Source organism: Palaemon carinicauda, chromosome 26 (genome assembly GCF_036898095.1).
Source record: "Palaemon carinicauda isolate YSFRI2023 chromosome 26, ASM3689809v2, whole genome shotgun sequence".
In the NCBI taxonomy this organism is placed as follows: Eukaryota; Metazoa; Arthropoda; class Malacostraca; order Decapoda; family Palaemonidae; genus Palaemon; species Palaemon carinicauda.
The window spans coordinates 30,913,478-30,927,417 of NC_090750.1; the positions used below are offsets into that span (position 1 = coordinate 30,913,478).

The 13,940-nt window shown below is 44.6% G+C and overlaps 1 protein-coding gene across 1 annotated transcript in view; it reads left to right on the plus strand.

Moving 5' to 3' along the window:
• Nucleotides 1–13,940, plus strand: part of LOC137619872 (DNA polymerase alpha catalytic subunit-like) — a 172,871-nt gene that overhangs the window by 110,730 nt on the left and 48,201 nt on the right. Inside the window, exon 13 of the mRNA XM_068350162.1 lies at nucleotides 13,022–13,140. Coding sequence (XP_068206263.1) covers nucleotides 13,022–13,140 — 119 coding nt within the window. The remainder of the gene's footprint in view (nucleotides 1–13,021; nucleotides 13,141–13,940) is intronic.

Genomic DNA, 13,940 nt, shown 5'->3' on the forward strand with positions numbered 1-13,940 from the left:
AATTGTCCCGCCATCATCTGTTCCCTGATAAGTCCTGCTTGCAATAAAAAAGTGATGTAATTCACCGATGTGTGAGTAGACATAGGTGCTGGGTACCCCTTCAGCCACCCCTTACCCTCCCCACTATAGTGGTCAGGTAGGGTTGCCACCTCGCATTGAAGTCTAAAGGGCTAACCTTCCAGCTTTGCCGAAAAATAATCCATATACTGTAAATAGCTTTAGGTTTTTATTAGTTAGGAAAAATACAAATTACTTCAAAATTTGTCATATATCTATGAATGTCCACTGATGGTCATATTGCTTCTTTTCCAGAAGCTTGGTTTAATCAACCTTTACATGTAAAATTTTTGTTCCCTCAATAGACCTGTGAATTTGGAAAAAAAAAAAGAACCATTCTTGCAGTAATTGGTAACAGTCTAGGCATGCTTTGTCTCCTCAGTTTCTTCAGTTGCTGGCTAGTGATGAGACCTACTCCCGATTGTTCCCTTATTACTGCGCATTAAGATGTCTTCCTTTTTTTTTGCCATTGCTATGGGAATATTTTAAAATTTTCTTCATTTAACAGGTATTTGTAATGTGTTTCTCCATCATTATTTATTTCCTGCTCTTAGCATGAAACCACTCCATTCCTATCGGTAATTTTTTTTTGTGGGAGTAGTCTATGGTATTCTTGTCCTACGACTTTGCAATTAAAACGTTATAAAGGAAAGTTTGTTAATTCAGACCACTCAATAAAAGTAATTAATAATTCTTGTATTATGTGGCGGGTAACACTTCCATTCAGCAACCAGTAAAAGGGATGGGCAAATCAACAAATGTTTCTTCCACATACCTTACAATGCCTGGCTAGAGCCATGTCATCCTGATTGAAGTTCCTTAAAGTCAGCTTTCTACTTAGGATATTTCTGCGAGTGATATACCAGAGAATTTAACCTAAGAAGTCTCACAGGGTTCTATTCCTTGGAGCGAATATCCTGAGAGATATTGTGTACACAACAGGGACGTGTTTAAAACAAGCCATGGTTATTCTTTTCCGAACAGGGTTAACTTTGTCTTGAAGGATAAGGGATAGGATTGGATACGTGGGGGGTGAGAGCTGTTACCACTTCCGATCCCAGTGTGCTACTACAAACACGTTTCCTGGATCGCCATTCCTTCTAGCAGCGCCATCTTGATGGTTGTTTGGAGTTTTTCTGCATATTTTTGTAGCTTTTTTGAGTGATTTTGCTATCATGGATACTGTCTGTTGCATGGTCGGCGCTGGCGGCTCATCGATCCAAATCGCTCAGAAATGCTTCGTTATTTTGTCATAGTTTTGTAAGAATGGGGTTTAATATATTCTTTACAGTTGTTGTATGATTTTGGGTTACCCCCTTTTTACTATTTTCTGCATGTGCGTATTTTATCAGTCTTGACTCAGGCTAACTCTAACTTGGCCGTCGGCCATGACTGGTAAATATGTACTCTTGCTCCATCGCCTTCTATCACTTAACCATATGGGTTTTGTGAGGCTGCCCATCCTCCCATTCTATTGATGAGTCATAGTGGGGCACTGCGGCCCTGAAGGTCCTTCTGGGAACAGTACATAGTGTTTTACAGTTGTCATAGGGTGACTTTTTCTCTCGTCTACTTAGCCTGAGTGTTTGGCCAAGTGGCACAGGTTGTGGGAACTTGTTCCCCGTGTCTACTTCTTGTCCATCCCTTAGAACCTTGCTCTAATGCTGAGGGGTAGACCTCCCTTTGGTGTCGCCTTACCCATTCCTAGGTTTCCTTTCTTAGTTTTTGGTAGGCTGGCAGCCGGGTGTCAAAACTTGTACTATGTGCCTTCTTACTGCAGACCCCTTAGAATGCCATATTAGTTCTAATGCTACAGTTAGGCCTTCCTATCCTGCCACTTCAAACTTCACCAATTTCTGAATCTCCCTTCCTGCACCTCCCCCCACCCTTGCTTACTTGCTGGTGCATTTACTTGCTGTGGAACTTAGTTCCCCTGCCAGTCCAGTTCCCTGGCAACTGATGTGTATTTTATTGCTGTTTAGATATACGGGATAGCTTTTGGGCTATCTGGTTTGGGCCTGGGTAGATGAGATTTTTATTCCTTCCCTGGATTTTTTCTCTCTGCCACCTTAGAGACTCCTCTTGGGTGGTCTAGTTACCCCTTCCCCTTCCTAGTTAGGCCATAACCCTTCACTGTCTTACGAACTACAGCTCCTTTGTCTAGTCTTCTTACCCTAGCATTTGAGTATTCCTCCTCTGCTATATAGACTAGGGTTACTTGCACAGTATTTCCTATGGCCAAACCCTATCCAGGCAGAGAGCTAGAACCCCTTGGTGTTCTCCTCTGCCACCTTAGTGGTTGCCTAGTCTATGACTGCAGCTTCTCATCCTGGGCTATGTGCCTCTTGCTGTGGAGTCTTGGCTCCTTTGCCTGGTTAGTTTATCCTGGCAGAAGTATTGCCTTCTGTCCCTGCTTCCAGTCTTGTCGGCTTGATTTCTTCCAGCGTTGAATGTGAGTGGGCTAAAGGGGGAACTCCCCTACCCCTCTGCCACCTTAGCTGCAGCCTTAGGCTGGTCATCTACACTGCCTTTTCCTCTTCAATATCTGAGGAACATTATCCTCTGAAGTTGGTCGATTGTATCCTGCCTGGTTGCTAGGATATCCCTTGAATTTACGATTCTTAGCATCCTGACCGTTTTGTATGGCTCATTATCTTAAGGGCTAACCTCCTTTCTCATGATTTAATGATAATGACAAGGTCTTTGATTGATTTACTTATCTACTGCCTTGCCAGCCTCATACTTCTTGATTATCTCAAGCTTCATGTCCATAGAAAGCATCTTCATCTTCTTTTCTTGCACATCAGAAACTTTCTTTGGACCTATGGCTAATAACATACAGTACATGTTGAATAATCCTAAACGATACAGACCATTAACTACAGTAAGAGTATGAAAGTGAAATAACCAGCAACAATTCAATGCGAACAATAGTGCTGCCAAAACGAAATGATCAAGGGACACCGATACATAGATGCACGATGTATTGTTGTACAGTAAATGCTAACCAATAGGAGAGCAGGGTCGTATGGCAGTAACTAGAATCAGAGTAGGGAGATAAGCAATGGGAGCACAGGAGGATGGTGGTGATATGGCTGGCAGCGCGTAAATTTTAAAATCGGTCTCGTATAGTATCTCGTTTCAAAGCAGGAAATATTTTTCGAAATATGAAACAAAAAGATCTGTATGTTATTTAGCAGCATGAAAATTTTGTATGCAGAAGGTTTCGTATCAAGAAGTATTACTTTAAAGCTTTTATATAATACCAAGCAAAAGTAATGCTTTAATCTACCATCATTAACGCAACCACTAAAAACCTCAACTCTATGTTTATACTTTGTCAGCTGATCTCACATAGTTGAAAGTTGATTTCCTTGTTAATATGGAATTTTTTCTCAAATTGGCTATTTATTATGAAATTGTAACTGAAATATAAGGTGAATATGGTTTGGTTTTATTTATTATCAGCCACCATACCTAGGCCTACCAATATACTTGAAAAGACAATGAAATTGATAGGATTTATGGTGCTTGACTAGCAGACTCTGAACAGCTTCGGAGATACAAAAAATTTATTTATTTAGAAGTAGTGACCGCATAAGTGGGGAATCGCATAATTCGGGATCGTACTCTACACCCAAAATTGAAATAAAAGTACAAAACTGCTGTAATGAAGCATAATTATATTTTCTAAGATCATGATTATTTTTGGGATGTGATAATTTTCCGTGCTTAAACTAGTCGGTCAACTTAGATAATTTAGTGCCTTGTTTTAAGCCTTAACTTGTGGTTTTGTATACATTACAATACTATGAATATACAATTAGTAGTTCTTTTTCAGTGAATATATAGATACTGTATTTATTTAATGCCTTGTTTTAAGCCTTAACTTGTGATTTTGTATACATTACAATACTATGAATATACAATTAGTAGTTCTTTTTCAGTGAATATATAGATATTTATTTAATGCCTTGTTTTAAGCCTTAACTTGTGGTTTTGTATACATTACAATACTAGTAGTTCTTTTTCAGTGAATATATAGATATTTATTTAATGCCTTGTTTTAAGCCTTAACTTGTGGTTTTGTATACATTACAATACTATGAATATACAATTAGTAGTTCTTTTTCAGTGAATATATAGATATTTATTTAATGCCTTGTTTTAAGCCTTAACTTGTGGTTTTGTATACATTACAATACTAGTAGTTCTTTTTCAGTGAATATATAGATATTTATTTAATGCCTTGTTTTAAGCCTTAACTTGTGGTTTTGTATACATTACAATACTATGAATATACAATTAGTAGTTCTTTTTCAGTGAATATATAGATATTTATCCTACCGTAAGTGAAAATTTAAATAAAATGAAAAGATGACTTCAAAACATGAAGTTCTATGTAGTAAAATCTGTGATACATGATGCAATTCCCAAGTGAAGTTTTCACTTCAGTAGTAGTGCACATGAACACACACACACACACACACACTCTCTCTCTCTCTCTCTCTCTCTCTCTCTCTCTCTCTCTCTCTCTCTCTCTCTCTCTCTCTCTCTCTCCTCTCTCTCTCTCTCTCTCTCTCTCTCTCTCTCTCTCTCTCTCTCTCATCAGCAGATTTTTAGCTTATTTCTGTTTCATACATAATTTGTTCCAACACGAATACTTACCTCGAACTACTTTCTTAGGAGTTACCTGTAATCTCCTCTCTACCGACCAGAGTTTTGTGTAGGATACCCTAGAACCCGTTTTCTATGAAGGCCTACCCCGGCATTAGAGAATGTGCCCCGAGGGTAAGCTTTGCGCTAGGTCGAGGTCCGCTTGGGTCGATAACGCCAGAAAGTTCTCTGGTCGCGATGTGTCACCACGTCGCTCTCGTTCTCTCTCGACCCTTTGTGTGCGCCGCGTGTGTCCCACGTGTTTACCGCGTGGTAACTTGTACTTATCCCTTGTGTTCCTGCGTGTTCACTTTCCACCCTTGTGCTTCCCCAGTGTATTCCTTGATTCCCTGCGTTCCTGTGTCTTGTGTTTGTGCGTTATGGAGCAAATCCGACGTTGTCCTGGGCCTAGAGCCGGTAAATCGTGTGGAGCGTTCCTCTCCAAGCCTGAAGTGGACCCTCACTCCCTTTGCTCTTCCTGTAGGGGCAAAGTTTGTTCGTCGTCGGATACGTGCCCCGAGTGTGTTGGTTGGAGTGATATCCAGTGGGTGCGTTACGGCACGAAAAAGAGACAACCCAGGAAGGCTAATGTTTCTTCGCCGCTACCGTCGCCCAGTGAACGGTCCGACGGGGCTTCTGTCTCGCCTTCCCCTACCCAGAGTAGGGGCCGAGGTAAGTCCATCGTGGGGAAAGAACCGAGCGTTCTTCCCCAGGAACCTGGTGAATGTGCAGTGGGGATTGCGGGACCTTCTCGGGCTAGTGAGGAGCCCGGTAGTGCTGTGTCAGGGTGCTCTGGAGACTCGGCCCTTGTGCTTGGGGGGCACGTTTCCTCCGATGACCCCTTGTGGGGTAGTAACGTTGTTTCTGTGTCTTTGCCCCCTTCGTGGGCCTGTGTTTCAGGTTCTTCGGCAGGCGGCGACAACCAGGGTAAGTTAGGTTCCGCAGGGAGTGATGCCTTCGGGTGGAAGCTTCCTAAGACACCGGGTAGGTCCCCTATGCGAATGGAAGAGGGCCTGGATTCCTGGTTCCCTAGTGTTGGGCGCCAAACCTCGTTCCCAACCCCGCTCACGAAAGTTCCCGAAGAATTCCTGCAACCTTCTACCTTGGGTACGCAACGAGTCGCGAAGTCCCCCGCGGTCCCCGCTCCCACCCGCCGTACGGTAAGTGCAGTGTCGTCGGGGTCTTCAGAGGAGTCTTTTTCGTCGGGTGAAGAAGCCAGGAGGAAACATCGACGTCGGAGGGAGCGGTCCAGGAGCAGGCGTTCCCGTTCAAGATCGCGGTCCAGATACAGCAGGAAGCGCTCCCGTTCTCCAAGAAGAAAACACAGGAGGAGTAGGTCACCCGATGGGGTTTGGGTTTTCGTACCCCGTAAAGCAGAGATACGATGTTCCCTGGACCGGCGGTCCAAGGATTTCTCGCCAAGGAGACCGTCCTCCAAGCACAGTTTTGACCCTCGCAGGCAGATTCGCGAGAAGGACTCTACATGCAGGCATAAGACCGCGAAGCCTCCGGTTCACCCCGCCCAGCGGGGGGAACCGCGCTTCCTTACGGGCAGCCTGGCCGAACCAGCCCAGCTGGTGCGGCCCTCGGACCGGAAGGAACGGTTCCCGCTGTCGGGTCAGCCCACGAGATCCGCGTCCTCGTCCCCCAGAGACCTTGAGCGGACACTAGTCCTCGCTGGGTCAGCGATGCCTGTGCTAACCCTCGCCCCTGGTGCGGAAGCCTCCGCCGAGGAGGACCAGTGCCTCGGCAGGGGAGTGCCTGTTGTGTCAAGAACAAGGCGCCCTGTGGGAGTGCCCGGTGACCCGGCTCCCCGGGCTCAAGCCGAGGCTTCGGCTGACGGTAGGGAGGGTTCCCCGACGGAGGACTCGGCCTATAGAAGAGTGATTGGCCTTATCAGGAGGCATCACAAAATAGAAGAACCGGCAGCTACCGATGAGGAATATTGGAGGTCCAGCCTTATACGGTTAATGCAGGCCCCTACCCAGCCTAAGACCTCCCTGGCTCTCCCTCTAGCCCGGGATCTCGTCCTGGGACAAGAATACGTAGATAGAGTGGTGGCAAGTAATGCCGAAGCCCCCAAGACTCAGAGTTCTTCTAAGTTACTCTAGGGGCTCAAGACGCAGGGCAAGGTCTATGTACCAGAAGGACGTCGACCAGGAGCCTGCAAAGTAGAACCTTCTCTTGATATCCTGGGCCAGGGCATCTCGGAGGACAGAGCCTCTTCAGCCCCAGTTTGTTTTTCTCCATCGGAGGCCGCGATGATGGAGGAAATGTCGAGGGACCTGGTGCACGTCTCCTCTTGGCTAGACTGGTGGGCTTCCACCTTAGTAGGAGTGCAAGCCACGTTTGATCCTACAGACCCGGAACAGCAAAACCTCCTGAGGGAACTTATCACCTCCGGGGGCAAGACGCTTAAGTTCCTGACATACCAATCTCTCGCCCTGACAGCGAATTGGGTACTCCGCAAGAGAGACACCACCCTGGCAATGGTGTCCCGAAAGGTCCCAGACAGGGAGGCGCGGGCCATGAGGAGCCTTCCCTTGTGGGGTGACTCCTTGTTCCCCTTAAAGGACTTAGAAACCATTATGGAGAAGGTGTCTAAGAGAAAAGAGTTAAGCACCCCCAGGCCTACGCCTACAAGGAGACCGCCCTACAAGAGGTCAGTCTCAGACAGTGCCGCGACGGCTCAGGCCTCTCCTAGCATGACGAAGAGAGAAGCTCCTTCTTCCTCCTGGACCTCAGGACCTCAGCCCCCCCCCCCCGTAGGGGGGCCCCAGCAGCTTCAGCCTCCTTTAGGACAGGTTATTCTGCCTCCAGGAGAGGCCGTTCAGGCCGCTCCTCCAGAAGGAGATAAAGTGGGAGGCCCCCTATCCCTGCCCAAGCCTCAGGGTGGGGGATGCCTCAGACTATTTTGGCAAGCATGGAAGGCTCACGGAGTGGAGCCCTGGACAGTGTCCGTACTGAAGGAGGGCTACAGGTTACCGTTCTTAGCAGAACCACCCCCTCTAATCCCAGCCATCCGGGCGGAGTGGCTGGTCCCCAAGGATCCATTGAAGAAGACCGCCCTTCAAGAGGAAGTGTCCTCCATGTTGGAGAAAGGCGCCATGGAGGAGATTCTACACCCGGGCCCGGGTTTCTACAGTCGTCTGTTCCTGGTAGAAAAGGCGACGGGGGGGTGGAGGCCGGTTATAGATCTGTCGGCTCTCAACAAGTTCATAAAGAAGACAGACTTCAAAATGGACACTCCGAAGTCAGTCCTACTGTCCTTGAGGGAGAAAGATTACATGATGACCACAGACCTCAAGGACGCCTACTTCCAAATTCCGGTCCATCCCTCGAGTCGAAAGTTTCTCCGGGTGAAATGGGGTTCCCAGATCCTGCAATTCAAGACCCTTGGCTTCGGATTGTCAACAGCGCCCCAGGTATTCACGAGAGTCTTCACGACTGTCTCAGTGTTGGCTCACGAATGAGGCATTCGCCTCATCCGGTACCTGGACGACTGGTTGCTTCTTTCCTCCTCGAAGGACCTCTTGAAGGAGCAAGGGATGAAACTTCTCCAGTTTTGCAAGGATCTGGGTATCGTGATCAACCCGGAAAAATCAAACCTATCCCCCTCCACCAGAATGACCTACTTGGGGATGACGCTAGATACCCTTCTGGGAAAAGCTTTCCCTTCAGAAGACAGAATAAACAATCTCATGGAGATCATTCGCCCGTTCCTATCAGGGCGCCCCAGGAGAGCGAAGGACTGGCAAAGACTAATAGGGCATCTGGTGTCGGAGAAACTGGTTCCCCAGGGGAGAATCAGACTCAGAGCCATCCAATGGAACCTGAAGAACCTCTGGTGCCAACTGGACTCGCAACAAGTACTAATCCCAGTTCTACCAAACACGAGGCCCTCACTGGAATGGTGGCATTGCCGGTCAAACTCGCTCAAGGAGATGCCCTTCGCGAACGGCCCTCCCGAGTTACTGCTGTTCACAGACGCCTCCAACCAGGGATGGGGAGCCCATCTCCTCGACGAGACAGCGAGAGGAACCTGGATGGACGGGGAAAAGGACCTCCACATCAATGTCCTAGAGTTGAAGGCAGTCCAGAAGGCTTGCCTACACTTCGCAGATCTACTAAGGGGAAACACTGTGGCGTTGATGTGCGACAACGCCACAGTAGTAGCGTACATAAAGAAGCAAGGAGGTTTAAAGTCAAGGGAGTTGTGCGATCTCTCCATAAAGATTCTAGATTGGGCAGAAACGAACCAGGTTGTGTTATTAGCAAGGTTCATCCCCGGGAAAAAGAACGTGCTGGCCGACGGTCTCAGCAGGGTGGGCCAAATAGTAGGGACAGAGTGGTCCCTTCTTCCAGAAGTAGCCAAGCTCATCATCCAACGTTGGGGTTCCCCGGTGATGGACCTCTTTGCAACCAAACTGAACGCTCAACTTCCCGTATATTGTTCTCCTGTACCAGATCCGAAGGCAGCCCTGGAGGATGCCTTTCAGCACAGGTGGGACAACCTAGACGTGTACGCTTTTCCTCCCTTCACGTTGATAAGGCAAGTACTCAACAGAGTAAGGACGGCCCGAAACTTAAGGATGACTTTGGTAGCGCCCTGGTGGCCGGAGAGAGAGTGGTTCGCAGACCTAAAAGACCTGGCGAGTCAACCTCTGTGGCCACTCCCCGACAGGTCAGACCTTCTACACCAACCACATTTTCTCAGACTTCACGACAACCCACAGTCTCTGCGTCTTCACGCCTGGAGACTATCGAGCGACTCCTGAAGAAGGAAGGGTATTCATCAGCTACTGCTAAGAGAATGTCGCTATACCTGAGAAGGTCTTCAGCTGCAGTCTACCAAGCTAAGTGGGCCTCCTTCACGAAGTGGTGCGCTTCGAGGCACATTAAACCCCTCAAAGCCTCGGTCCCAGACATAGCGGACTTTCTGGTATATCTCAGAGACAAAATGGGAATGTCAATCCCAGCCATAAAAGGAGTACGGGCCGCCTTGGGCCAAGTCTTCCTCCTGAAGGGCATCGACCTGGGTTCCTCTAGGCACATCTCGATGCTTGTCAAGAGCTTCGAGCAGTCCTGCCCCCCACAAGCAGCTAGGGTGCCTCAGTGGGACTTAGCTAAGGTCCTGAAGATGTTGAGTGGCCCCCCCTTTGAACCTTTGAAGGATATCTTAGACAGGGATCTCACTCTCAAAACAGTCTTCTTGCTAGCCTTGGCTTCCGCTAAGAGAGTAGGAGAGATCCATGGGCTGTCCTATGACGTCTCATTCGAGGGGGTGGAAAGAAATATCTTTCAAGTTCGTTCCTTCTTTTGTGGCGAAGACCCAGAACCCAGCTGTCTGGGATCCTAAATTTGAAGGTTTCTCCATACCAGCCATCCCTAAGACGGGGAATGCTGAGGATTTAAAATTGTGCCCGGTCCGTGCCATTAGAAAATACCTTGAAAGAACGGCTCATCTCCGGCCAGGCATCAAGAGCCTCTTCGTCTCCACGGGTGTTACTAAGAAACAAGTATCCAAGAACACCATTTCCTTCTGGTTGAGACAAGTTATTGCCAGGGCCTACATGGAAGAAGATCTGGCCGTGCCAGGCGTCCCCAGACCTCATGACATCAGGGGTCTGAGCACGTCCTTAGCCTTTGAGAAAAACATGGCAGTGGGTCAGATCCTTCGGGCAGGTACTTGGTCTAACCAGTCGACTTTTACTGCCCATTACCTCAAGGACTACTCGAGGAAGTCCTTAGACGGGTTCTCCATTGGGACAGTCATCTCCGCTCTCCGAGTGGTTTAACGGTAAAAGCCCCAGGCTCAATCGCGGATAGCAAACCGGGAGACACAGGTTCGTTTCCTTTCGTCCTCCCCAGTTGTTCCCTATCCTCATCGGAGATAACCATCTTGTACCATTGGATAACACGTTCTCCGCAACTACGTTACTGGATGCAACATCAGAAGAAGTTTTTCAAAGGGTGAGTACTTAGACACTAACGTGAGCTCTTTGTGTAGTTAGCCTCTTGTCCGTTTTCTAATATGTACCGTTATACCTAGGCCTCTTGGCTTCCGATTACTGGGTCTGTAGGTCAGAATAGCACTCCCGCCTCCTAAAGTGTAAGTCTCCTAAGAAAGTAGTTCGAGGTAAGTATTTGTGTGGGAACAAATCAAAAATTTTAAGTAATTTTTATTTTTCCTAACATACTTACCGAGAACTACTTTCGGGTAATGGCCCTCCCTTCCTTCCCCGAGTGCCTCTCTGCCCTTGCAAGTATTGTGCTGCTTCAATAGAACTTACTGGCGTTATCGACCCAAGCGGACCTTGACCTAGCGCAAAGCCTACCCTCGGGGCACATTCTCTAATGCCGGGGTAGGCCTTCATAGAAAACGGGTTCTAGGGTATCCTACACAAAACTCTGGTCGGTAGAGAGGATATTACAGGTAACTCCTAAGAAAGTAGTTCTCGGTAAGTATGTTAGGAAAAATAAAAATTACTTAAAATTTTTTATTTTACCTTCCTGTATATAAAAATTGCAAGCATTTTAGTTTAAATAACTAGAATGAAGAAAACAAGACTAGTTCACTTCCAGTAAAATATCTATATTTTATCTAACATTCTACCCTCTTTTCTGTTTGTTTTTCATTCCTGTTATTCGCATATTTTTATTGTTCATTATACCCTTTCTTATTGGTTATTATCCATATTTTTTTTCTCAGTATTTCTCATAATCTTTTGTTTGATAATTCTACTCCATCTTCAGTCCCTTGGATGTCTAGTGGAATCTACATGAACAATCTTGGGACTGCATATTTGAAAATGCTAGAATCCACAGTAGAGGTAAATCTTATCTCCAGTAATTTGAAACTCTCCCTATTATCTTGTCGACTCATATTTGAAAACGCTAGAATCTACAGTAGAGATAAATCTTGGCTACGGTATCTTGAAACTCTCCCTATTATCTTGTTGACTCAATTTGTTTACTATGCAATGTTTAGGAATTATCTTAAATATTTAGGACGTCCTGTTCTGAGAACTTGACGAGTGATTGCCCATATCTTAAAATCTATTTTAGCTTTAATTGGCAGTCAGTGTAATTAAATTAGTATAGGGATAATTTTTTCCTGGGGTGGGACACATTTATCAATCTTGCTCCACTGTGTATTATGTTTATAATCTAAGTTGCACGTAGGTGTGTTGAGATAGATGGTTACAGTAGTCAGTCGTAGTAATAACTCAGTTAATCACAAGCTTCATTACAGAATATTCATGTAGATACTTCTTTACAAAAGCAATGTTGTTAAGAGGATATCCAGCTATTTTTACATTATTTATTTGTTCATCAGAGACAAATTACAGTCCAGTAATATGACTAGGTCACAAACTAGATATCGAGACCAAGTTGTCACTAATATTTATTTTGATATGACCAAGGTTTCTTGAATGGTTTTTCTTTCCTACAATCGTAAACTCAATTTTCTTGTTATTTAGTTTTAGTTGTTTAATTGTCATCCATTCCTCAACAATAGTAAGAATGTGGTTTAACTTCTCAGTAGTATCATCAATGTCATTTATGGAGAAGTAGAATTGTGAATTATCTGCAAATAGCTTAAACTTCTTTTTGTGTCTGCAGTACTTTTGATAGACCAATAGTATTCTTAGTATTATTATTACTAGCTAAGCTACAACCCTAGTTGGAAAAGCAAGATGCTATAAGCCCAAGGGCTCCAACAGGGAAAAATATTACAGTGAGGAAAGGAAATACAGTAATAAATAAACTAAGAAGCAATGAACAATTAGTATAGATACAAAAGAAGATTTTGCCTAGTACACCTTCCTGGGGTACCCCTCTGCTTGATGTTTCATGTGATAAGTAAGAATTAACAATAAGTACACTAGTTTCTGTCAATCTGGATCATGAATAATTAAGCAGCAGATCATGCAAAACTGTGTTAAGAGCAGCACTAAGATCAAGAAAAATTAGGATGCCACATTTGTCCTCATCCATCATTTTTAACAGTTCATTTACAACAGAACATATAACTGTGTCCATAGAATATAATGTCTGTATTCCGGCATGTTATCCAGCAATAATTCAACTCTCTAGATGACCAACTAGTTTAAGAACTACGTATTTTAGCATTTTTTGACATGAAGGATGTAATTGAAATGAGTCTGTGTGAACTCAAGCCCTGACATGAATCATGGGTAAGTATTGAAATAATTGATTTATTTCTTTAAAAATTATGTTATTCACTATTATCTTGTATAAGAAAGGCCTCGAACATTAAAATGAAATCTCTTGAAAATTTCAGTTCTTCTGCAACTTTGCTTCAGTTAGTGACCATGACTATGCAAGATGCATCATATGTTCTGAGATTGGTGTGTGAATTAAATGTTCTCCCTCTTGCACTTCAGATTACCAACATTGCAGGTAAGAACTTAATTTGTTTTGTAAGAAAATTTTTGTTTAGTTATATGTTTATACTGAGAAATCATGAAGTGTGTAAATGTTGAGTAGTCTCTTTTAGTTTGATTACTTCGAGAATGTTCTTTTTATAAGTACTGTAGTGTTTAGATGTTTCTAATTACATTGTATGGTCTGCATCCTTTATTTATAATAGGAAGGATCATATGAGTTATAAGTTGAACAACAGAATGATGAACTATGAGTTCAAAGAGTAGTAATTAATTGATCTTAAGGGTCTCTAAATGAACACACCATCTTCAATAATTCCAGATAGTGTTTTTCATGGAACATTGAAGAAAAGATATGGAATAGCAACCATGTACAGTAGTCCAGGTAATGCAAATCCATTTTGAAATGTCCAGAAAACCAATGATTCTCTCATAGCACAATAACAAAATCTACTACTAAAATTGATGACTGAAATTCTTTCAGAGTATAAACCAATGTAGCAGGTCTCATAAGTCAAGAAGTGTTGGACTTCTTGAAAAAGTTTGGTTACTATAAATTAGTTTTAAGAGCTACTGAGCCCCATTTTTATTAAAGAGCTTGCCTAGAGGATTTAATTGATGATAGATAAAACTTGGAGCAATGCAAAGTTAAATTATAGGACACCTCGGCTGAAAGAGAAAATAGGAGGTCGAGTAAACTTTATGGGTACCAATCTATACAGCCTGGGTAAATGGAAGCTCCAAAAAACTTCAGCACAATATACAGTTTTCCATGCAAGGTATACTGTCATTGGTGCTCCCTTAGTGGGAGCAAAG